This window comes from Bipolaris sorokiniana, assembly GCF_000338995.1.
Source record: "Bipolaris sorokiniana ND90Pr unplaced genomic scaffold COCSAscaffold_13, whole genome shotgun sequence".
In the NCBI taxonomy this organism is placed as follows: domain Eukaryota; kingdom Fungi; phylum Ascomycota; class Dothideomycetes; order Pleosporales; family Pleosporaceae; genus Bipolaris; species Bipolaris sorokiniana.
In genome coordinates, this window is record NW_006911907.1 from 717605 (window position 1) to 741340 (window position 23736).

Sequence of the window (23736 nt, forward strand, 5' to 3'; positions counted from 1 at the left end):
AGTAGGCGGGGAGTTCGCCAGTAAGCGCTTGTGTTTGTAAGTACGATGGTGTGTTCGCATGGATTTTAGCTGGAGAGTAATATAATTTGCAGCACAGAAGGAGAGGAGGTGTAGGGATGGGTGCGTCAGTTCTTGCTTTTTTCACCATTTCATCGTGGGCGCATGTAAGATGGCAATCTGCCTCTTGAAGCTAGCAGCGCCTCTTCATTCCTGCGTATCTTTTGGCGGTTTCGAGGGTGCCGGCGCATGTGAAAGAGAGAAGGGTGGAACTTCCCTGCAATAAGATAGAGATGGCTACTAGTCGTAGTGGGAGTGGTGAGGGGAATACTTAACCTGTGAAGTTCTCACTACTAACCTTAGCTATGCACTATTAACATTGTCTCGGATATCTTTATTCGTGGGGTCGAAAGAAGGTGTGCCACGGTTGCATTTATGTATTGGTAGATAGCCAAAAAGGGCAATCGGGAAAGGCTTTAACATGTCCCATCCCCCATGCACTCGCTTTATCTCGCTCTTGCTATTCAAAATGCCACAACACGCTAAAAGCGTAATAATACAGCATATAGTCGTAGTGTATGTATGCAACTCCGCACTAAACTCCAGACCCAAGCTCGCTAAATGAGGAGATAAAAAAGGAAAAGAAAAAACAATCAAACGCCGCGCTCAACAAATGCAGCAACATGCAACAGGGGAAAAAAGTTAAAAGTAGCAACACTTTTGCTTGACCAGCATCTTTCCAAACAAAAATAAAAGAGGGAAGAGGGCTTCAACGCCCCCCAGGCATAATCTCATCGTTAAATATGCTCGCATCCCAGCCCCTCTCTTCCATGAGTGTAGCGGCATCTTCACTCATCCAATGTGTTTCTACCACACCTGAACTTTGCATGCTTTGACTCTTCATGTAATTGCCAATGCGCGTCGTCTGCTCAAAGCCAAATACGCATCCCCAAATAGTCGCAGCGAGCCACGAGAAGAACGAAGAAACAGGGACCCACCAGTCCTTGATGAGATTGCGGTAGATGAGGGTAGGAATGACGTAGGGATATTTCGGGGCATTGGGATTTACACTGAAAGGATAGGGATACGAGTGGGCGTACACGGGCCGACAGTATAACTCACTGGAGGAGCAAAGTCAGTTAAACAAATCACAGCAAGAAATGACGTTACAAGTAGATAAACATACCAAGCAATCTCTTCGCTTAACCACCAGACGAAGAGGGTGATGAGGAAAATACTCAGACCCGTTAGTCCGCCCCAGAACCTCAGCCGACTGTTGGATACCTGGCGCAAGGACTTCAGTCGTTGCTCCCAGAATAAGCTCTTCCACCACTTCCACATTGAAAAGTACTGCACATGGTCTTCACTCGTACATAGGCATGTCCGCTTGACCATCTTAATTTTCTCGCCATTTTCTCCTTCTTCGACATGTTCGACTCGGTCCTCAACACGCTTCATGCCTCGACTTACGTCACGGATGCTAGTACGCGCTGCACGGAGGCGATCGCTCATGCGATGCAAGTGGACGAGCTCTTGCTGTCTTTGGCGTTCTGCATCGTTGCGGGGTGCATCGGTTGGGATCTGAAGACCCTGAAGCGTATCCTCGTCTACTGCGATTTCAGTCAATGGAGTGATGAGCTCCTCGAGTGAGTTGATTGTGGAGTCACCAAAGTCCGCTGTTGATTGTTTGTCATGAGCTTTTGCCTCTTCGACGAGTGCTTGCAGTGCAGATCTGGGTAGTTGTGGGCGGACTACTTCCATAGCAATATTTGCGGACCCTTCTGCGCTAGGCTTGAGTCTCTCAAGCGACTTGGTCTTGCGTGGATCGACTTTCTTGGGTGAGCGTGAACGCGAACGGGACCTGCTTGTAGAGACAGATCTCTGAGTAGTACGTGGACCCGGTGTGTCGACCCAGGCACCAGTCACTACTGGAGTCTTGGGGTTCAATATTGGTCTCTTTGCGGGCATTGGTGTCGCATCTACTCCATTGGTCTTTGCTCCCTTCTCTGATGACGATTCCGGCAATCGCTCGACTTCTTGAGGTGTCTCTCGTGACCCCTCTCGCTCTGTATCCACTTGTGACGCAGGTGCCACAGGTTCGGAAGCGGCTTTGGGCACGGATGCATTCGCTTCCACGTTTTGCATCCTCTCTTTGCCCGAAGATTGTGTACGCGTGGTTGCTGTCTCTGATGAGCCGTCCAGCGGGTCCGGGGGTGTCGTCTGTGGCCGCGCTGGGCTTGGAGTGTTCGAAGCTCTCGCCAGCCGACGCAGCAGGTCCTGTGAGTCATGTCGACGATGTGGAACGCGCTTTGGTGGGATTCTTTCAGCAGTGGCAACCACCTCGCGATCTACTTCAGCTATGCTCTCAGTGCTCTTATACATTGCAGAGGGCATGTCTTCCTTTCCCACACCCATTACTGATTGCGACTTGCCAATGGACTGCCATGACTGTGTGCGCATACGCAGCTTTTTCTGGGGCGGCGGAGACTCTTGCACGACTGGCTCAGGGTTCGATGCGCCATGGCTTGCACTCTCGGCTTTCCGCGCAAACGAAGACCGTCGGTGCACTGGCTCGGGCGAACCCGATCGTTCCTTTGAGCTCTCAATCTCGCGCCGCCGTATGTCATCTAGCACAGTGCTTCTAGAGATGTAGGGCGTAGATGCAATCATGGAAGCTTCGTTGAGCTCAAAGGTAAGATCCCACTCCTCGGACTCGGCGCGTGGAGTGCCGACCATGGACGTCTTGCGCGAGAGCGGGCTGTCCTCGACTGAGCGGTGTGGCAGGTTCGCGCTATTGCCGTAGTATTGATCGTTTGTCCCATCTTCTTCTGGGGCCGTGGGTGTCTGTTGCTGCTGGTCCTCGTCGTAGGCGATTGCTCGCATCCAGTGCCTGTTACTCCTGCCCTTCCTGCCCCATGTTGCCGGTACATGTATTGCTGGGTTGCTGCTCGTGCTCCCACTACTGCTGGGTGGGCGGTCCAGGCTGACATTTGCACTCGCCGCCGCCGTTGCTGCCGCGTTGTTCCTCTCGAGGTTCTCCAGGGTCAAGCCCACACGCGGATGTGTGCGCGCCTTTGTAAAGGGCTGGGGCCGGCCACTGGCGGCCTGGCTCAGTCGTCGTCTGTCGCGCTCGTTGCGTATCATGAGCTTATCAAAATCATCTTCGGCGTCATTTTCGAGCTCGCTCAGTCCAGACACGACGGAATCTGCATCGTGCAAGTCGTGTCGGTCGTGGTTTCCGGTATCCATGGTGCCGAGTCCATTGGTCCTGGTGGTGGTTGTGGTGGTGGTAGCTAATGTGGGTCTCTGGAGGTGTGCGTAGCGTGACTTGACAGCAGTGGCCGACGGCGGGGAAATGGGGTGGAGGGGCTGGCGCGTAGTCATTGCCGGGCGGTGGGCTGGTTTCGATATCTGCGCATAATACTGAGGGCTGTGCGAGGATCCGGGGGTTGGTCTGCGTGGCTACAAGATATATTTCGAGTAATGAGGGCGGTAAGCGGACTAGCTTTGTGCATGTGTTGTCGCATCGCGCACGCGTCGTGGCTCGCTACGTAGGAACGTGCGCCACGGATTGCCGCAGGGATCAGGTCACCAGGTATACTACAATACACACACGTATAGGTATATGCTTATAACTAAGTTCATCTATATCATGGTTCAACATTACAATTCGCCTCATCGTCAGGAAACATTATGGCTCTTGCTTGTCAATCGCCTCCATCCTCATCTTTACCATGTCAGCGTCACTGTTGCCTTGCTCGTCCCTCCATGCACGAAACGCCTCCTCTCGCATCACCTTCCGCGGTGCTCGCTTGCCAGTGAACAGCTCAAATTGAGCAAAAGCTTGCTCAGGTATGAAATCTAGCCCATCCATGTACGTCCAAAGTTTGTTTGTTGCATCTCGCACCTGTTGCTTCAGCGGAGTGTTGAGCGACTTATACGCCGTCTCCATGACAATCCCACCCGTGGGGCTCTCCATCCACTGCTCGGGAAGGGTGAACTGTGCTGCCGGCCCGCCATCTATCGGGTCGGTAGGTATGCAGGAAACGATGATGGTTGGCTGGCGAAGCGTCTTTGGCCATGCATCTTCACGTGACTCGAGAATCTTGAAGTTTGGCAGATTCTGAGGCGTGATCGACGACACGCTCGCTGTTTCTGTTGAGCTTGAAACAAGACGCGAAAAGTGCGCGACAAGGCTCTTGGCCTTCTCAAGTGTCCGATTGAAGATGACAATGTTCCTCACCCCCATCTGCAACAGCGCATAGACGGCCGCCCTAGCCATGCCACCAGCCCCGATGATGAGGCCGCACGACAGCGGCCGTACCGCATTCGCAGGAGACAGCCCCCTACGCACGCAAGACCGAATCCCAATCCACTCGGAATTATCTCCATAAAGAGCCTGAATAGGCCCAGACTGGTTGCGTTCCTGGAAGATTTCCAGTTCGCTTGGGAGACTGCCATCTTGGTTACGCCGACGCACGGGTATCACTGTATTTACAGCACCAATCGCGCGAGCATGCTGGCTCATCGAATCGACTAGTGCAATCACCTCCATCTTGAATGGCTGGATCACAATGGAACCACCAAAGTTTGGCTGACGTACTAGTTCCTTGAGACTGTTGAGCGAGGGGCTCTGAATGCGAACGAATTCATGGGGCATTCCGCATGCCCGGTACGCGAGATTATGCATTGCCGGTGAAACACTGTATCCCAATCGCTTACCAATAATGTAAATCTGCATTGGGTCAAGCGTAAACGAGCTATACAAAGCCTGGGTAACTTCTCGCGCTGTCACCCGAGAGTCGTCAGTGTGATGCGCCACTGGCCCTGTCGTGTCCGTCTTCTCCGTTGCGGAAGGTGGCACAACGGGTGTCAGGTGCTTGTTAAAACAGACGGAGCGCCGACCTGCTCTTCCTGTATTGTAGCAGATCAGAGGCACTTGGGCATCATGCTTTGCCATTCTTGAGCTGAAACTGCGAACCGAAATGTCGTCATCAATGGAATGGGCTGGCCGAGTAAATCGAACAACAGAGCAACCAATACGCACAGCCATTTCGTATTGCACAACCCAGAAGTTATCCTCCCATAGCGTGTCCGCATGGAGGTGGCCAATGATCTTGGTCGTGCCTCGAGAGGCAATCAAATCTGCAAGCGTCGCTACATCTAGCGACAAATCGACTGTCGCATACTCGGGTGCCATTCTCAATCCATGGCGTGCATGTTCCAGATAAAGCGTCAGATGGCCGTCTGTGGGGAATGTCGGAAGTATATGATAAATAATGGGCACTACTGTACTTCTCCGTACCTTGGATATGCAGGCACTAACCTCATCCAGGGCATCGGTCATGATGCGTGGTTGGCTAAGATCAAATATGATTTCAAAGGCATCTGATCCAACTTCCAGACGTTGTACATCTGCATCTTCGGCTAGGATGTCTTCTAGCGGTACCTGGACGGCACACGTGTAGTTGCGTAGCTCCGTCGCCACGTCCGATAGCGGATATCCAGGTTCCAACGTTGGAATTGATAGCCCGACTGAGCCACCCGAGTTTTCGGGATTTGTAACTATTGATAGGAACTTAAGAAACGTTCGTTGGGCTCTTTTTAGCGTGAGAAATGCGGGGGCCACTGGCTGATCAGCAGGAGTGTCAGCGCTGGTAGCTTTGATCTCGGAAATGTTATAAAACTCGTAATTAGAGCATCGCCGAAGGATGGGTGCAGTTAACGTCAACATGTCTTTCAGTCTTTTTAGATCGGGCCCTCCCAGATAGCTGTGCAGACTGGAAAGGTCACGCTGCACGTGTATTACGGGGTGCGTGCGAGCAAAGTCCTGTACCAACGACTGTCCATTTCTCTCCAACGAGAGTCCATTGCAGACAATAATTGCACCTTGATCGTATTCATCGAAAATGCCACGCAGAAGCTCTTCTTGCCGTAAATTAAAGTTGGCAGCCCCAAACTGTTTGCGGTACTTGGCAGTAGAGAAGCCTGTTATCTCTTGAAACATGTCTTCTACGTCGAGCACCCGCCTCCGGCATGCTATCGAGGCAATGACGGCCAGGGTGGACTTTCCAGTCCCAGGCATACCAAGTAGCACTATTGAGGCATCTGCTCTAAACGTGCGACGATGAGAACTCGCTGGGGGCAAGGGAGCGGGGGTGATGCGAGGGGTGGATCGCGCACTTGAAATGCTAGAGGCTGTTTGTTGGTCAGCACGCAACTAACTAGACAGGTACATCCTTACGTACTTGCGCCATCTGGGCTGACCTTGCGCCTTTGGGGAAGTACCGTAGAGTCTGCTGTAGTTGTCTCGCGCGCCACCGAATTACTATAGGAGCGGTAGCTATCAGCAGCTCCACCGTTCTCTTCCTCCAAAGAAGCAAAGGCGCGTTTGGTCCCTATCGCAGCGGAGGCCATGATGGCGGCGCCGGTCTGGCTGAGAATACAGAGGCGTCAAGGGTTCAGGTCTCGGACTCTCTGGTTCTCCGGTGGTTCTTCAAGTAGCCGTGCGGCGGAATACAGCAGGTGATATGGGTAGACTGTGGAGCCGAAAGTGGTTGGGACGACTCGAGATATGCATGGTATAATGTATCATGGGAGGGATGGGCAAGGCAGCTGTTAATCGTCCGCCGTCAACCTGGTAAGCGATTGAGAACGGCAGAGCACGGAAAAATGGATGGCAGCTGGTTTTACGCAAAGGCATGTCACAATGGTGGTGGTGGTGGGCCGATGGATACGGGGTAGTAGCAGCGAGGGCAATGGCCGGCTGAATGCGCCGCCGGATAAGCCTTTTTCCCCTCACTTGCGCGTCGTGCCGAACTCGCGTAGATACTCGACGTCTTGCGCTCCTGTTATGCGCGAGGTATACACATCCACTATCTAACAGCCCCGGCCCACCCTCCGCAATCCATGATACAACCCGGACCATCTGGCCGTTGAGTTCCGTAGCGTCCGTGGACCAACCAGACTGCTCCGTCTTCCTCTCTCGCTGCCGAGGCTTCTTACGTGGACTCTTTGGGTTACTACATGACGCCCTACATCCAGCTATGCACACGCACCACTAAGCATCCTGTTTTGTGATCGTACTATATTGCGAATCTGTTCGCATCGGGCTCATGCCTGCACAAAGCCAGGCAAAGCGCCAATCCGCACCTCTATTCGAAGAGAAGCCTGCCAAACGCACTCGTGTGTCACGAGCATGCGACCAATGTCGCGTTGCACGTGAGAAGTGTGATGGCCTCCAACCAACTTGCTCTACCTGCTCAGGGACCACCAGAAAATGCTCCTACACGGCAAACCCCAAGAAGAGAGGTATTCAACCAGGCTACATTCGCACCCTGGAGTTGGCACTTGCATGGCTTTTCCAGCATAATCTAGACAACGAATCTGCCCTCAAAGAGAAGCTAGCACAAGGGGGTGCTTCGTCATTGCTCCTCAGCCGTGACTCGAAGGAGTCGAACAAGCTTCACAGGCGGTGGCGCAAATCAAAGTTCTACATCGACGTTGATAAGCAGCTGTCTGGAGGAGAGCCGTCAAGGCATGAACAAGCTACCTCGCCCGGTTCTTTTAGCAGCGACGAGGATTCGGATACCGAGGAGCCTTTAGACAAAAAGGCTAACAGTAGCCAAGCAAGTAATGTTGAGTTCCAGCGCAGTGTTGAGCCTCCAGGTGTTGCACAAATCGCAGCAACATCGCATAAACAGCCGGCCAGCATCGGTGCTCCAGAAACAATCCCGCAGGATAGCTGGCAATTGTTCGAAGTATACTTTACCAATATACACTCTTGGCTTCCCATATGCGAGAAGCAGGATACTTTGAAATCCGCCTATTCTTACCCTCTACATAGTCATTCCAGCAATCCCGAGCAATCCGGTTCTGGGGCGCATGCTGAAATGTGGAGTATCCTGGCAGTGGCATCACTATACGACGCAAACCCGAACGACTCCCTTGATCCATCATCGACAAGGCCTATGAAGCTTTACGAGACCGCAAGATCCATGATACCAAGCGAATCTGGACGTTTCGATGTCGGACATATCAGAGCTCTTCTGAATCTGGTCGTATTCAACATTTCCCGAACGTTGACGGGTTCAGCTTGGCTGCTCGTTGGTTACGCATCAAGAGCCCTGGAGAATGTAGACCAATCGACGCTGATGGCAAACTCTAGACACAAGCATATCTACTACGGGTGTTTACTCCTCGACGGCATGCTAGCATTTCAGCTCAACCGCCGTCCTCACTTTAGGAAGACCGATCTAGGGCACCTTGGGCCTATTGAAGAAGATGGTTTGGAAGAATGGCAGCCTTGGTCTGGTTTTAACGATCCTACGCATGCTAATAGGATGACCCCACTGCTTTCTCTAAGTACGTTCAACAATGTCATTGAATTGGTTGACATACTCGTAAGCACTGGGCGGCAGTCATCCCAAGATGCTTACCAAGAAGTGGCTGCTCAGCGTCTTGAGAGGTGGAAAACGTGTCTACCCCCAAAAGTGGATGCTTTGTTTTCTAGCAGCTCCTTTTCGTTGCTTGCCCCGCCGATTGCCCTGCTACAAGCGACATATGACTGCGCTTGTTTTATCTCCCATCCTTCGGATATAAGTTTACAACTGTTCCTCAAGGGACTTGATAAGTGTCAATTGGACATTGGTATCCAACGACTACCCGTACCGATCAAATGTCTGGTTGTCACTATCAGCAGACTTGCTAGTCAACTCAATCTGCGTGAAACGACCCGCACCCAACTACAAAGGTCGCGAGCGGCCATATTATCAACATCGCCTCATTTGCATCATGATGATTCACAGACTCTTGAGAGCTCCATCATGCCGGCCAGACGATCTTCAACAGCCATAAATCTGTCAACACCAGAATCACACCAAAACGCAACTCCTGATGGCCGTACCATGACCCAGTCAACAATAGGTCCCCTCAATGACTTCTTCTCTGGGCCGTATCTAACAAATCCATCGCATGTGGCAGTGCCTAGTCCATCACAAACCGACCCACGATACCCTGAGCTCACCAGCGATCTTGAGACCTTTTTTGACGAATTGGCGTCACTTGATAGCGCAACTCGGCCGGATAACCAGCCACAATTCATGCAAAACCTTGGTTTCGGGCCTGGAGCAAGCATGGCGGATCTGTTCAGCGAATACATACCTATGCAGTCGTCGAATTTTCTAGTCCGCGACGACTTGGCACCGACAAATCTTGACCAGTATGCTTTTTACGATGGGAGCTGAGTAGACAGATATTGGGATGTCTAAACTCGATTCATGTTACGCATTCAGCAGTTGCAGTTGCCTGACGATCATCAGCTTTTGATCGTTGAATTTTATCATTAAATTTGACCAACCTGCTAGTTCACAAAGCTTTGAAATTTCACAGGAAGATTATGTATTGCACTATGCATGTCTGTATTTGGCACGCCTTCGGAGCGGGTACTGTAATTCATTGCTATCCTTTTCTAGGATTGCAGGACTTTTCACCTGGCCGTATATGGTGTTCAGGATAAATCGCTGACCGGATGATGCAATTTACTTAGCACTTGTCGAGCCGATGGAAGACACAGATTCACGTACTCCTTTCGGGCAAGAATAAAGAACTGGTCCAATACCAGGCGAGCAAAAGCCATGCTTCATTTCAAACCACGCATATGAAACCATTTCGTGCACCTGGAAGAGCAAGTCTCATAGAGTTTCCTCAATGAAAAAGATTCAAATCAAACGCCACTCATCCTGCCCATAGTCCTCGGACATGTTCCCGAACAAAAAAAGGAAAATCACCAAGAAAACGAAAAAGGGTTTCCCTCATCAGACGAACATGTGCGCCACGTTTCGAGAGCGGTGTTTCACAATCTCTCCCATAGCCACAATTGTCAAGTCGATCTAGCGGATAGGGGACATTACTTTATAAATAGTCCAAAAATGATGATACTATCTGGATGTCCTTTCCAAGACTGCGGCATAATCCAAGGACTCAACGCAATCAATATTTCAATTATCGTCATTATGCTCTTTTGTTCAACCAAGAAGTATAAGTCCATGAAGACTAACTATTAGCATCGCATTATGCAAAGAAGAAATCTAGCAGGAGAGGGAAAAAAAGAACGCCGAGAATGGATGGATGGATGGATGGATGGATGGATGTATAATTCTATTGTTTCTTCAGACACGAAAGCAGGGTATCATCGCAATCTAGACCAATGGAGACATAACCATTCATTCATGCATCCTCCACCCCCTCCACTCCTCCCCTCAGCACTAGAACGGAAAAAAGAAGAAGAGACAGCATGCAATCAAATATCCGTCATGCCATCCAACCCCCCTATATCCCTACTAAACTGTTCAAAATCGACCCCTTGATCCTCAAACATTTGCTTTACTTTTTCGGCCGCAGCAGCTTGTCGTTCGGGGGTAAAGCCACCAGGGGCACTACTTTCGTACTGGATGAGCTCGACCCATCTGAAGAACAAACTCTCCTTGCCCATGGCTGTCAGCTTGTCTTTGAAGGCAACGACTTTTTCCCTAGCTTCCGTTTCTGACCCTTCGTCGAGCTTGGCGCAGTCCCATACAGCCCACTGGCCATTATCGCGCTCCGCATCGCCAACGTACACGAAGACGCTTTTGCGGACATGATCGAGAGTGATGTCCTTGCGGTCGAGGAGCTGCGTCGCGGCTACCATGCCGAAGAAATCGAGGTCAAAATCCGCATCCATAAGCATATAGCCTGTTTTCTCGCGGAGCCGCTGCTTATCCACCGCAGGCAAGATGCGCGTTTTGAAAAAGGGGTTCTCGCCTCCTCTGCGCCCGCTGCTTCCCTCCGCCTCACCGAGCAGATCCTTCGCTCCCCACCCCCTACTAACCCGCACATAAATCTCTTGATCTCTAAACCCGACGTTCCAGCGCCAACTAACAGGGTTGCCGGGCTGCTCGACGAAGAAACTCCAGGGCCAGGGCCCGACGATGCGGAAGAGGAAAAAGTCGAAGAGGAACAGGAGCATGCGTCTTCCGACTTTCCAGAGCAACGAGCCCCACGTGTTGGAGGCCCAGTATATGGTTGTGTGGTTGGCTTGTCCGAGGACGGACTTGGCAATATTGAGGTAGTGGGGACCGATGGTGTACAGGCGCCATAGCAGGAGTAGCACGAAGCTGGCGTTGAGCAGGAGGGGCACGATGAAGATGCGGCGTTTGAACCATGCGGGATGGGGGTCCACGTGTGTTATGTAGACGAGAGAGCGGTCGAAGGTGTAGAGGAGGTTTTCGAGCTCCGGGGGTGCGGGTGTAAAGGGCGGTGGGATGGCCTTTTTGGTGACGTTGTTGGCTTGTTTGCCCGCGCGCGGCTTCGCTTTGGGCGGCATTGCGAGTGTGTGATGGGTGGTCCGAGGGCTAGCTGTGCGGCGCAGGTGGCATTGGTGATGGTAAAGAGGATTGTTGTTGTTGTCAGGCCCAACGGACGAAGTTGTAGGTTTCAAGCGTCATTCCGATGGGTTTCACCGTGCCGAAAATCTGGGGTAGAAAGGATATGCATTCTGCATCCTGCATCCTTTGGCAAGGCGGTGGGTAGAAAGCGGCGTGTTTGACATGATGCCTTGGGTTGGTCCTTCTTGCAAGGTGTGTGGCCTTGGAGAGATGAGTTTTTTACTTGTTGATTCCGGTCATGCTTTTCAGGCACAGACCCAATGGCATATATCAAGCATTTTGCATCTACACCATGATGCTCCGTGACGCCGAACAAGTAAAGTCGGCGCCGGCCATGCGAGGGCCGATACAGGCGTCATTGGTCGGCAATCATATACCGTTTCCACCGATCTCTTACCACTTTTCCCCCCACTCAACGTCTAGTAAGCGACAGAAGCAGATCTCTCCGGCTTCACTGAGGAGACCCGGCACCACCGTCGTCAGGCCCTCGATAACGTCAAGAGAAACAAGTGCCGTGTTGGCGCATCTGCTAGGCGCTGTAACACAACCGCAAGTGTGCTCATGATGCCCAAGACCCAGGGCCCACGCCGAGAGCGATTTTCCCATATAGGAGAGCAAAACGAAGAGCAATGTTATTCATCAAAGAAAAGCACGTTGCCCTAAGAAACGGTCCTCGGAAGGGCAACCAGTCTTGGCCCTCTAGATCGACGCGTCTATCTCTGTCTTTGCACACCACGAACGCGGAACGCATTTACCATTGAGCAGCCAATGCCACTGCGGCTTTGAGCTGTGCTACCATGGTCGAGCTGAGCTAACAATGGGGCCGCATATACGTGCATGGAACCGCTGCCCCCTCTAATTCAGACTAATTACAGAGTCGTCACGATTGTACATGCTGGTCATGCATTTTGCTTATGTATGACCGTCGGGCCCCTTGGTCTAAGCCATTGCCAACTATGATTTGAGCCCCAGCAGTCGCGCGGCCATCCCAGTGTGTGCACCTGATATACGCTATCTAGTCCCGTTCCCTTTATCGAGAGAGAGCCGTGTTGGCTTTCCCTTGATCTTGTACTTCCTTGACTTAAACATTCTGCGCGCGCTCCCCCAACTAACAAACAGTGAAGTATGTCTTCGCAACAAGGAGCACAAGGTCCTCCGGTATGTGTGATCGAGTGTAAACATATGAAACGCGTAGCTAAAATTCAAGCAGGATAGTGTAGCAACGGGAAAAGGTCCCCCATATGCTCCTCGCGATGCTGGGTTAGGCGGATCGCCTGACATCCTGCCTGATGTCCCCGTTGCAGTCATTTTCCTCGTATTCTACCTAGTATTCGGTGTTATTCACATTAAAATCTTTAAAAGCAATAAGCATCGCGGTCACAAGTTCATCTTCAATGGCGCCATCTTGGGTAAGCTATCTTGACCATCACCGCAATACACTGACGACTTACGCGCTATAGGTCTTTGCAAAATTCGAATCATCACCATGATCTTACGTATCGCATGGGCAAACTATCCTAGAGATGTCGGACTTGCTATTGCAGCAAATATCTTTACCTATGTCGGCACCATCATCTTGTACATGGTTAACTGGTTCTTCGCTCAACGTATCATCCGCGCCCAACACCCCAGCCTAGGATGGTCAACACAGTACCGTCTCTTCCATAGAGGCGGACTTGTCCTTTTGGTCTTCACCTTGCTCGGTCTCATCGTAAGCCAAATCTGGAAATTCTTTACTCTTACACACTTGAAGCAAGATGCTTTCAGAGTCCTCTTCCTGGTCGCCCAGACATATGCCACGGCCTTTTGTTTCGCGCCCGCCATTCTAGTTGCTCTTTCGCTTCTCATTCCGCGTACCGAGGTTGAAAAGTTTGGTGCTGGCCGACTACGGTACAATATTACGATCCTCGTCATTTCAGTATGCATACTCTCGGTCGGACAAGTGTTCCGGTGTGTTTTAGCCTGGATCCCACCAACCTTGATGGTCGATGTTCAGCGCGGAAATGTGGCGATACCCTGGTATCTGTCTAAGGCTAGCTTCTACTGCTTCAACTTCCTCACTGAAATTCTAGTCGTCATGCTGTTTGCCGTCGTCCGCGTTGATCTACGCTTCTACGTACCAAACGGCGCGAATAAGGGAGGAGACTATTCTAAGAGTCGCCTCGATTTCCACAACGATGATGAGAAGACCCCGGTTGAAGAAAATTGCACAAAAGAACCCATGATCCACCACAATGATTCGAACCAGACGCTACACCGGTACCAGTCTTCTGTGTTTGAGGATACCCAGACGCTTGCCGACTCGTTACGATATCCACACTCGACTCTAGAGGTTGACGAAAAGACTGGTAGCTGGAAGGTGAAACGTCTTTCGACGGATTCAGGAAGGAGTCCACATAGTACAATGCTAGCGTCTAAATCAGCTCTACATTCAGGTCCCTCAAAGTCAACACTGAACACGACTGCATCCGGGAGCACATCAAATGACAGAAACTTCCGCTCAAATAACAGTACACCTCCAGTTCCAGAACTTCCAGCCGAATGGCCGTTGCCCGATGCCGCACCACCACAGGGCACAAGTCCTGTTTTAGAGCATCCGAATATGCTATCTCACAAGGTCGTAACCCGGAAACAGACCTTTGAGCTGGAGAACCACGAGCTGAACAATGTCGATGTTGGCGATGCAGTTACGGATGCACTGGCGAGGCTCGAAATGAACAGTGACAGGAAAAAGGCCAAAGCACCCATGAAGCCACCACTCGCTCACTACCGGACCAAGACACCCATCCCAGCATACAAACCCACATCTGCTATGAAATTCGTAGCAGAAAGTCACTCGAATCTCCCGAAATCCGCAAAATACACCCTCTGCCCACCACCTAAAGAGCCCGTCCGCCACCGAGCCAGCAGCATACCCCTCTCCTCTCCCCGTTATTCCGAGGACGACTACCTCCCGGACCTCCCCAAAACGCACCGAGCGGCCCGATCAGTCTCGATTTCGCACCAACCATCCAATCTCTCTACAAGCCCCAGCCTAGAAATCATCTCACTCCTCAACACAATGAGCGGCCCCCAATCCCGCATAGTCGACGCCTCCCTCCGCGAACCCCTCACAGCAAACCCCACCCACCTCGAACGCAGTCCCATATTAGTATCCCAAACACCGCCCCGACCTCAACACCACCACAACAACCACCCCTCTAGTTCGAACCCCAAACCCAACCCTTACACCCCTCCCAACCGCACAATCCCCTCCACCGATAACAACAACAACCACCCGCATTTTCTGCGCCCAGACCGCGACGACGCCTCTTCTACTTCGTCCTCAACCCACGACAGACCGTACACCCAAACAAGTTCAAATTACAGTCACGAGTACAGTCCCTCGAGTATAGATACAGCTGAGAAAGCCTGGGCCCAGGAGGAATTTCGAAGATTCAGCTCAGAACCCCTTGCTGTGTCTTCGACGGCGGGCATGGCCCGCGCGGCCAGTCAGTTGCGACGCGTTTAGTCGGTATGCGGAGTGGAGGGGCTGGGATGTCTAAAAAAAATCTCTCTCCTCCGTTTTTTTATTTAGTATTCTCCCCGGGGGGTTTTGCTTGGGGAGGTTTGGATATATCCCCTATTTACCACGTACAATCTTTTTTTTTTCGCTGACTAACTGCCTTTCCCATGTTTTGGCTGGTCGGAAAAGGGCTTTACATTCTCTTTAGGGCGGTAGTTTTCTTTTTTTCTTTCTTTCTTGATCTTCCCTTATCACGATTCTGGGGTGCGGTGTTGGATTATGGTTGGGTTTTTTTTTCTCTGGAGATATATACATGCTGATTTTGATCGACGCTCATTCTCTCACGTTTCCTTACTTTTTCTTTATCGAGATTTGCTTTGGGGCAGGATGGGATTTTAGTTGGGAAAAAGGGGAAAAGGCAAATGTTCCCAGTCACGCACTCATTCGACGCTTTTCTTTCCTTCTTTCTTTGTGTATATGATGGTTGGTTGAGAGGGATGGGGTGATACAAAAGGGCTGATTACTGGACATTTTTCTTTTACTTGATTTTCTGGGGGTATACGAGGTTTTACATACCCGTGGTTTGGACATCACATGGGACTTTTTTCTTTGCGAGGGTTATGTACACATGGCGTATGGAACGACAACACAATCCTTGTTGCTATAAGAATTCAGAAATAAAAAAAATGACTGCACGCATCACACATATCATTAGGATGACTGTCAACATTCAATGTTGGTAATTTCGTATCGTATTCGGTATACACCCAAGTCCATGCATGTCAACATTTGTTATCTCTGACGTACACTCACACACAGAACTCAACCACCACCACCACCATCACGACAACGTTCATCTCTCCACCATGCAAATTACCTATTACAGCTACTTGGGCGTTGTCACCACACCTTCATATTCGCGACTTGCTATGTAATCCAGAGTGCGCTGGAAATGTTTACGAGGATTCTCGAGGGAAGAAGCGTTTTCGTTTGATTGGAGATTTGAGTGGATGAGTTCGATGAGGCCGTTGAGGTATTTGGTTGTAACCTTGAGTTTTTTTAATTAGAAAAACAGAGGTCTAGATTGGATACGACGAGAGACTTACAGCTTCATTTTCTTGGTCAAAGTAGTAGACGTATCTGTTTAGGATCTCGACGAATAGCTCGACAGATACGGCAGCGTCCATGCAGGCATCGGCAACACGGAGTGCTCGTTGTAAGCATTCGAGGACGCGCTTACCGTCGCGGTAGAGCTGAGTTCATTAGTATTAATGGCTGCATGCAAACAGGATTACAAGACACTTACATCCTTCGGGTCCTCTTCGCCGAGTGCCCGAATCTCAGTCGCCCACCACAGGTGGCTTGCAAGGTACACAGCGCGGCATTGATCCGGCTTCTTTAGCAGCTTGCTGCCGTGCAGTGCGCACTTGGTAATTAGGGTATCGTAATTCTCCTTTCCGAAATTCCTTGTAGTGTGCAAGCCACTTGCAATGACGCATACAGCCTGGAACTGTGCTCTTGAATCGCTAATAGCTTCCTCATAGATTGTAAAAGCTTGTGCAAAAAATTCGTATGCGACCTCTTCGAAGCCGCTCTGATCTGCGACCTGACCACAAGCAACAAAGAGGCGAAGGGAGAGGTCTGCGGAGCCTGTGACCCGAGTATATAGCGTCGAGAGGGTGTTGTGCATGAACTTGTAAAGAGCCGATGACTGCGACTGCCAGTTGTCTTCAAAGTGTTCGCGCTTCTTGTACTGACGAGCAAGCTTGAGTGACGCTGTGATGATAGCAGGAGATGTGTACTTGACGCGCTCGTTGCCTTCGACAAAGGCTTTTCGCGCGATCTGCAGGAGCTGAGTGGTGTTAGTCTTCTGAAATAGAGGAAACCCTAGTAAACCCTACCTTGAACTGGGTGTCATTGTCTTTGCCATGGATCAGATGTACTATCCGCGCGAGCCAACCCTGTTCCTCTATAGTCTCCTCCGTCTCCTGTGCCCTTCTCTGAATTGGTCCACCTGGGTATCCTTGCGCTTGTTGTATGCCTTCTCTAATTAAGACCTTCAAAATCTCCAATACGCTTTCAAGGTTCTCTGCTGTCGCAATAGAAGTTTGGTTTCGCATAAGACTTCTTGCCACCTCGCCTGCTACAGCTCTTCGAGTCGGATATGGTTGTGAGTGTAGGAGTGGGATGAAGTTCGGTAACGCTAGAGCGGTGAAGAGCGAGATGTAGGTCTTGATGGGCGAAAGAAGGAGACTGAGGATTTGGCTCTGAGTAGCCTGCGAGTGAAGGTCTGCGCTGTTCTGGTATTCGGCAACTTTTTGGTTTGCAAAGGTCAAAACTTGGTCAATGTAATCGAGCCGTTCGGGGTAGATGTTCCTGTGGGAATTAGTACGTGGTGAGCAGAATGAATCACTGAGACCTACAGAGCAAGGTTTGCCAGTGACACTAGCAGTCCAATGGTGTCTTGTATTGGCAGTCGCTGCATCTTCACCAATGTCTGCACCTGCTCGTGGAATATTTCAAAGAGCTTGACATTGTTGGGTATACCCCGTTTCTTCTCAATTTCACCGTCTGCCTCTGTCGTTGGAGCCTCTTCAGCAGGTATCTCGGCAGGCTTTGACGAGTCTTCCGTGGCCTCTTCCGTGGTCTCTTCTGGGGACGGTTGCGTTTCTGAAGTTTCTGAAGTTTCTGAAGAGTTGCCATTTTGCTTTGTCGGCGCAGGTTCTGGCTCGGTTGCCTTCTTTTCTTTTGCTATCCGCATCTGCTCCAAAAGGTGTGCTATCGATTCCTCTTCTGTTTTCTTGCGCTGTTCTGGACTTTCCGACTCGGCTTCTCTTTGTGCATACGACGACAATCGATCCATAAGACCAACGACGATAGCCTTGACGTTGACGTGCGGGTTTAAGCGTGCGACAGCGGAAAGGAACTGGTCGAGGGTGTGAAGGTGGAACTCGTCTGGGAAGACCTGAGTGACAACTGGAGCCTGTTAGCTATACACTCACATAACCTGGGATCCAAGACATACCTTCGAGGAGATATTCTTGCGCAAGCACATCCCGGCACTGGACAATCTGCTCAAGCAGCGGGTTGAGAATCTTCTTGTAGTTGTCTAGATCGACCAGCTGGCTCAAACGGACCAAGTTGCTACCGACCAAAAGTTGCAGTTCTTGTCGCTCCTTGGTCCGCTGTTCCCGCTCCCTCGAGTGTCCCTGGTGCTGCAGGCGGACCCACAGCTTGTTCATCTCGACAAAATTTGTGAGAATGAAGCTGATGGAGTCCTGCAGGTTGCCCTCAGGCCCGTCACCATCGCCCGAGGGAAGGTGGTCGCGGGCCTGGCCGGCAAGGTAGTAGCGCAAGAAGAGGCCACGGACGGGGTGCTGGACTCCGCGACTCATCTCCATCATGTCCTTCATGATCTCCTTGACGGGCGCATCCTCAATGGCCATGTAGACGGTGCCGACGGTGACCATGAGATAGAGGCGGGGGATGATGTTGCCGGCATACTGAACCAGCTCATAGAGGTCGGCAAGGTGGTTGACTGGGTGGTTCTCGCGCAGGTAGACGGCCAGGTGGCGCAGGGCATCGAAGACGGCCATGTATAGCTCATAGTACTGTTTGGGGCCGAGGCTGCTGGTGCGCAGTTCTGAGACAAGCGTCGAGCTGCGCAAGAGGGTCGTCAGCATTGCTTGGGGACATAGCAGGGCAGGTGTAGCAGTTGCTACGTGCAAGCCATGGTCTATATGTTCATGTATTGCTTCACTCATGGGCCATGCGCGTACCTGCACTTGAGCGCATCCATCAACTTGCCCGGTGTCTCGAGACAGCGCCGCATGAGCATCGTCTGCTGGCGCACCACGGCGAGGGCATCTTCAAGCAGCCGGGCCTGGTCTTCTACGGGGGGCGGCGACGCCATTGTGTGTATCCAGGCAAGCGGGTAGTCCGGGGTTGTGGAGTGGAGAGCTCGTCGTGGCTATACTAACCGCCGCCTTGGGCGCACCCGTTTGCCAAGCAATCACGGCAGGGATGTCATCTTCTCCTTGGACCTGCGTCATCATCATCCTCCCTCGGCTCTCGCTGTTCCGTACCAGACCATCAGCATATTGCTCTTCAACACACACGTGCAGCCGTGGAATCATTGTCATTCATCTCAGCTATCCATCTAGTCAAAGTACATAATACATGCGGCCCAAAGGACCCGTCCGTCGCTACAATTATTCCCAGAACGCCTGATCCATGTGTGTCTACATACATACTTGTCTGCTGCACTAGCGTATCGACATGCCACCATTACTCCTTCTTCGTTAAACCACTGCAAAAGAACAGAAACAGACAGCTGAGCCAGCCTACCGCCTAACCTGAGAGGAAGAAGAGAAGGAACCACCCAACATCTCGCTTAAGCTGCAGGCGGCGCTGTTGGAGAAGCTGCAGGCGGCGCTGTTGGAGCAGCCGCGGCATCCCCCTCGAATGTCTTTATCCTGTAGTTGGTGTGCCACATGCCGTTATCATAGTACTCTGTAGGACCATCATCCTCGGATACAGTGACGGCAATGAAGATTGGCTTTGGTGTCTCGGTTGGTATCGACGTGCTATTTGATGGCACGCTTGTGGGCGTGGTTGGTGTAGAAATTGGAGGTGTCGAAGAAATAGGAGTTGATGTCGAAGAGTCCAAGGAACTCGATGATGACGCCGCCACACTGCTTGAGCTTGGGCAGGGCGTAGGTGCAGGTGCCGGGTTCGGTTTGACTACTGTCGCCGTCACCTCTCTAGTGACAGTCTCTCCTGGGACAACAACCTCAACAGTCGTTGTCGTCTTGATAGTTGAAGCCGGCGTTGCAGATATCTCGGTCGAATCTCCACCAACATTGACAACCGCATAACTCTTGCTCCTCTCGGCAAGCTTTCCTGCTCCTGCTGAATCAAACGGTCGTCCGCTGGCGAGTGTAGAGAAAAGAGCGGCTAGTGCCAGAGTCCGCTTGTTGAAAAGCATGGTGTTGGTAAACAAAGGAAGGTGTATGAACAAGTCCGAATGCTGACTGTCGTGAAAAAAAGTGTCGATCACGGCTTGGATTTCGGCTGGTGCTGGAAGAGATCGATGTGGAAACTACCAGGTCGGTATTCGTACTTGAGATCCATATTCGCCTAGCCGTTGGGTTGCGTAATTTCTGGCAGGCTGTAAATGCGGAGGTTGGTGATGGCTGGGTTGGTCCGTGCATTCTAGTAGGACCAGCCTAGAACCACCATCACCCAAACCGCCAACACTGCCATCCTGGAATTTCTTGCGAAGCCCGTTTTACCCGGGGATAAATGACCTGATCATTCGACATGACGCGTTGGTTGGCGTGCAAAAGGAATCAGATTACGTTGCGCGCGGCTCAGCACGACGGTGTAGCCATCACGCGCCATCAGTCGCCCTTCCGCCCTCTGCATCCCTGTCTTTATGATATGTATGCTTAGGTCGCAGCACAAAACTAAGTTATGCCTAAAGTCCATCGACTATCTCCTTGTCATCTAATTTAGCAGGGAATGAGTCTCCAGCATACTTGACAATCACAATTTGTGCTTCAGATACGCTCTCTCTACTTGTCGGAACAGTCCAAAGCATCCAACGCCTGGTTTAAGCATCTTTGGTAATTCCGCCGCACTGTTCTACAGAGATCTCGTCTCTTATGGCCAATCCAGCTTCGTTGAAGTCTCCAATTGATTTTAGAACTACTGGATGCAAGAGTGCTGATGCAACAGCATGCTTGATCGTTGAGAAAAACCGCGAAGAATAGTTGGTGCTGAAGAGGGCATGTCTATTTTTGCATTCGGCTCTGCTGACTGAGGGCTCTGCACGTCCCATGTTGGTACAAAACTCTTGCTTTAGTACCGTACATCTGGTTGACCTCACTTGACTGAGAGAAGGTTGACACTAACCCTCCCCAAAGTAGACCAGAAGACGTATCACATGGTGTAAAATTGCCATACATCGGATCTTAAGGTGATTGCACCCTATTTCTAACAGCTCAATGATCCCTCCAACCCGAAACTCGCTTAGCTGAGATAATCACCCGACTGCGTAAGCAGCATCGATCAGTCAATTCTGCGTGCAGAACTTGTCGAATTTACACGGAACTTGCATATTGAACAATCCGAGGAGGCATCGTCACTTTTCGAGGAGGTATCACCGCTTTGCGATGATGCAAGCGTTGTGCGTCGCAGACCAGTCATAAAGCTCTCCAACGCCGCCATGCATACCCATTGTCCTGTTAGAATCGACGCAGCCGCGGAATGCATATGTTATGTACACCATTTTCAGGATTCTTCGCCTGAAGAGTGGCTTAAAGTTACGACGTGACAGTCATTTATTCATGAATGATTCTTAGCCTAATGCTCTAATCCAGGCTCCCAGTCTGGTCCTTCTACCTGGTTCCTCAGCCTGCTCACATACTTCATATCACCATATATTCTCTCGGGTAGTTCGTTGTGTCAGACAGTTGTCACGATCGATACACGATGGCACAAGCTTTCCATCTCAAACTACCTCCAGACCTCGTTCAGCTTTGACATGTCAGCCAAGAATCAGCCAGCTCAATCACCTGCATTCGAGTCGACAAAGAAGCGACCACCTGAGACTGAGTGTACATTGACAATAACATGAAGAAGCATCGTAACACCGATTCGCAGATTGAAGAAGAAAGTTATAACTACGCTCCCGTCAATTCGAAGAAGGGTTATATTCGACTTCTCACTATTAAGCCTGGAGTTTTCAAGTCCCCACTCGAAGTCGACCTTGATAAATCTTATCAACTCTCACGGTTCTGATTATCAGAGCAGTCGGAGAAAGGATTACAAACCTTCCAAAGATCCTATTCGTTGCTTTTCGACGCGCTTTCTTACACATGGGGCTCGCCAGCCGATCCTGAAACTCTTCTGGCAGGAAGTCATGAAAAGGGCAAACTTCATATCATACGCAATTTGGCCACTGCCTTACCATACCTCAAGTCTCCTGAACGAGAACGACTAATCTGTATTGATGCGATTTGTATCGATCAATCAGATTACGACGCGAGCGCTTTGCAGGTACAGCTTATGCCAGATATCTACAAAGCAGCCGAGAATGTTGTGTGCTAGGTTGGAAAAGAGAGTGATAAATCAGTGGTCGCATTTGATGCAATCCATCAGCTGGATCGCAAACTTGATGTCATCCTCACGGAGGGCACTGTGAAGCTAAGCCGAAGGAGACGTGCATTGGGCAGATATGTCAACCCCATTACCGTTTGATGATCGTGTCATGCAGGCTATCTCAGACTTATTGGGACTTTCTTGGTTTGAAAGGCTGTGGGTATACCACGAAGTATGTCTGGATAGCAATCGTTCAGTACTACCATGCGGAGACCTTTCGATCGAATGGCACAAGGTTGCACAGGCCAAATGGAGTTTCCGCTTCAAACCGTGGAAGTAAGTTGTACCTCTGGAGTTCAGACGACGCATGGGAATTGTCAACCGAATGAACTTTCCGAATGCTACAAATCTAGGAATAATCATTCGTCGAACCTGCCGCCTGCAGTGCTCAGACCCACGAGATAGAGTTTACGCAATGAGAAGTACAGCAAGACAGGAAGAGCAAGATATGCAACTTGATGTGAACCACAAGCTGCCGGTTGGGAAAGTATACTAGAGCTACGTTGAGCGATTCATTAGCCACTTCTAGAGCCTGCGCTTGCTACCTTTTTGCGAGCTGTAGGATCACTCCCTAGAGATGCCGACGTGGGTTCCAGACTGGTCTCATCCGCCGAGCACCAACTATCCCTGTGCTGCCCGATATGCTTCCGGTTATATGAAGGCAAATGTGCTCAGCATCTCAGATGAGCGTCTTGAAGTCACTGGAATGTATGTTGGGACCATTGCCCAACAGACTGTTGTCAACGTTGGCGGCACAGACGAAGCCGACATAATTCAGTTTATCAGAGACAGTGCGCCTCCCGGTATTTTAAGCAGCGCTCACCCAGCAAATGTGCCAATGATCGAAGCATTCTGCTGTAAGCTTTGCTTTGACGTTTTCTGGGGACGAACAGTACCAGGACACGTCGTATTTCCCTCTTTCGCTTATAGTCTGAAGTTTCTCGAAAGCATCCTGGCTCCCGATAGCGATGCATCGGATCTGAACGCAATCGAGACGAAGCCATATCTGAGATACGTTGCAGACGCATGTAAAGGCCGCAGCATAATAGAAACACGTTCGGGACACATTAGTCTTGCACCCTCAATATGCGAGCCTGAGGATCGCATTTACGTATTTTCTGGCTGCCGCGAACTCATGGCCGTCCGAAAACATGGCTCAGATTCGGAGCTCAGGGTTGTCGGCTATACATATGTCCACGGCATGGCTGATGATGAACCGATATTTAGACCACTTCCGCACCACTATGATGTAATCCTTCATTCTGAAGAGGGTGCACTGAAAGGTCTACGGTTCTGGAATAACAAGGACGGAGTACTTGAAGAACAGGACCCTCGATTGCGGGATCTTTGCGATGAGGATTTTGTGGAAGGCCTGACTGGGTTGGGTATGGCGCCAAAAGTGGAAGTCCTCAGAGCTAGAGGTGCGCCTTTGGAGACAGTAATATTGGTATGGGAGATGATGTAGAGATGTTGGTCGATAGTTGGTTCGGTGATAATGCGAATAGAGTAACTAGTAATATCTAGTTAATTTATATGCTCGTGATGAGTTCTAGCATGTATCTAGATATCATTGGTTTCGGTCACTTCTTAGTGTACATGCACATAGCAAAGTTTTGAAATCCAGAACACAATTCATTTGTTCTGGCC

The 23736-nt window shown here is 50.7% G+C and overlaps 9 protein-coding genes across 9 annotated transcripts; 4 read left to right on the plus strand and 5 right to left on the minus strand.

The window, feature by feature from the left end:
• Positions 1–402: 402 nt before the first annotated feature.
• COCSADRAFT_39715 (uncharacterized protein) lies at positions 403–3466 on the minus strand. The gene is made up of 2 exons (XM_007704899.1): positions 1184–3466; positions 403–1118 (listed from the first exon to the last, which is right to left on the minus strand). The coding sequence occupies exons 1-2, from the start codon at positions 3379–3381 to the stop codon at positions 767–769; spliced, it is 2550 nt and encodes an 849-aa protein (XP_007703089.1). The 5' UTR covers positions 3382–3466; the 3' UTR covers positions 403–766.
• Positions 3467–3609: 143 nt separating this feature from the next.
• COCSADRAFT_149417 (uncharacterized protein) lies at positions 3610–6721 on the minus strand. The gene is made up of 2 exons (XM_007705166.1): positions 6246–6721; positions 3610–6195 (listed from the first exon to the last, which is right to left on the minus strand). Exons 1-2 carry the CDS (start codon positions 6412–6414, stop codon positions 3689–3691), a joined length of 2676 nt encoding a protein of 891 aa, XP_007703356.1. The 5' UTR covers positions 6415–6721; the 3' UTR covers positions 3610–3688.
• Positions 6722–6973: 252 nt separating this feature from the next.
• On the plus strand, positions 6974–9553 carry COCSADRAFT_149418 (uncharacterized protein). The gene is made up of 2 exons (XM_007705167.1): positions 6974–7182; positions 7321–9553. The coding sequence occupies exons 1-2, from the start codon at positions 7113–7115 to the stop codon at positions 9240–9242; spliced, it is 1992 nt and encodes a 663-aa protein (XP_007703357.1). The 5' UTR covers positions 6974–7112; the 3' UTR covers positions 9243–9553.
• A 493-nt stretch (positions 9554–10046) lies between these two features.
• On the minus strand, positions 10047–11686 carry COCSADRAFT_39717 (uncharacterized protein). Its single transcript, XM_007704900.1, has one exon. The coding sequence runs from the start codon at positions 11357–11359 to the stop codon at positions 10298–10300; it is 1062 nt and encodes a 353-aa protein (XP_007703090.1). The 5' UTR covers positions 11360–11686; the 3' UTR covers positions 10047–10297.
• An 859-nt stretch (positions 11687–12545) lies between these two features.
• Positions 12546–14931, plus strand: COCSADRAFT_163412 (uncharacterized protein; the record flags this gene model as incomplete). Its single annotated transcript, XM_007705168.1, has 3 exons — positions 12546–12578; positions 12631–12829; positions 12881–14931. 3 exons carry the CDS (start codon positions 12546–12548, stop codon positions 14929–14931), a joined length of 2283 nt encoding a protein of 760 aa, XP_007703358.1.
• An 880-nt stretch (positions 14932–15811) lies between these two features.
• Positions 15812–18838, minus strand: COCSADRAFT_29301 (uncharacterized protein; the record flags this gene model as incomplete). Its single annotated transcript, XM_007704844.1, has 7 exons — positions 15812–15973; positions 16032–16178; positions 16232–16777; positions 16827–17301; positions 17349–17901; positions 17951–18585; positions 18705–18838. 7 exons carry the CDS (start codon positions 18836–18838, stop codon positions 15812–15814), a joined length of 2652 nt encoding a protein of 883 aa, XP_007703034.1.
• Positions 18839–18997: 159 nt separating this feature from the next.
• On the minus strand, positions 18998–20404 carry COCSADRAFT_39720 (uncharacterized protein). Its single transcript, XM_007704901.1, has one exon. The coding sequence runs from the start codon at positions 19910–19912 to the stop codon at positions 19319–19321; it is 594 nt and encodes a 197-aa protein (XP_007703091.1). The 5' UTR covers positions 19913–20404; the 3' UTR covers positions 18998–19318.
• A 1382-nt stretch (positions 20405–21786) lies between these two features.
• Positions 21787–22038, plus strand: COCSADRAFT_98305 (uncharacterized protein; the record flags this gene model as incomplete). Its single annotated transcript, XM_007705169.1, has 1 exon — positions 21787–22038. A coding segment is annotated over one exon (252 nt), but the record flags the coding sequence as incomplete, so codon positions are not given.
• Positions 22039–22559: 521 nt separating this feature from the next.
• COCSADRAFT_238387 (uncharacterized protein) lies at positions 22560–23726 on the plus strand. The gene has a single exon (XM_007705170.1). It carries the CDS (start codon positions 22667–22669, stop codon positions 23552–23554), a length of 888 nt encoding a protein of 295 aa, XP_007703360.1. The 5' UTR covers positions 22560–22666; the 3' UTR covers positions 23555–23726.
• The last annotated feature ends 10 nt before the right edge of the window (positions 23727–23736 follow it).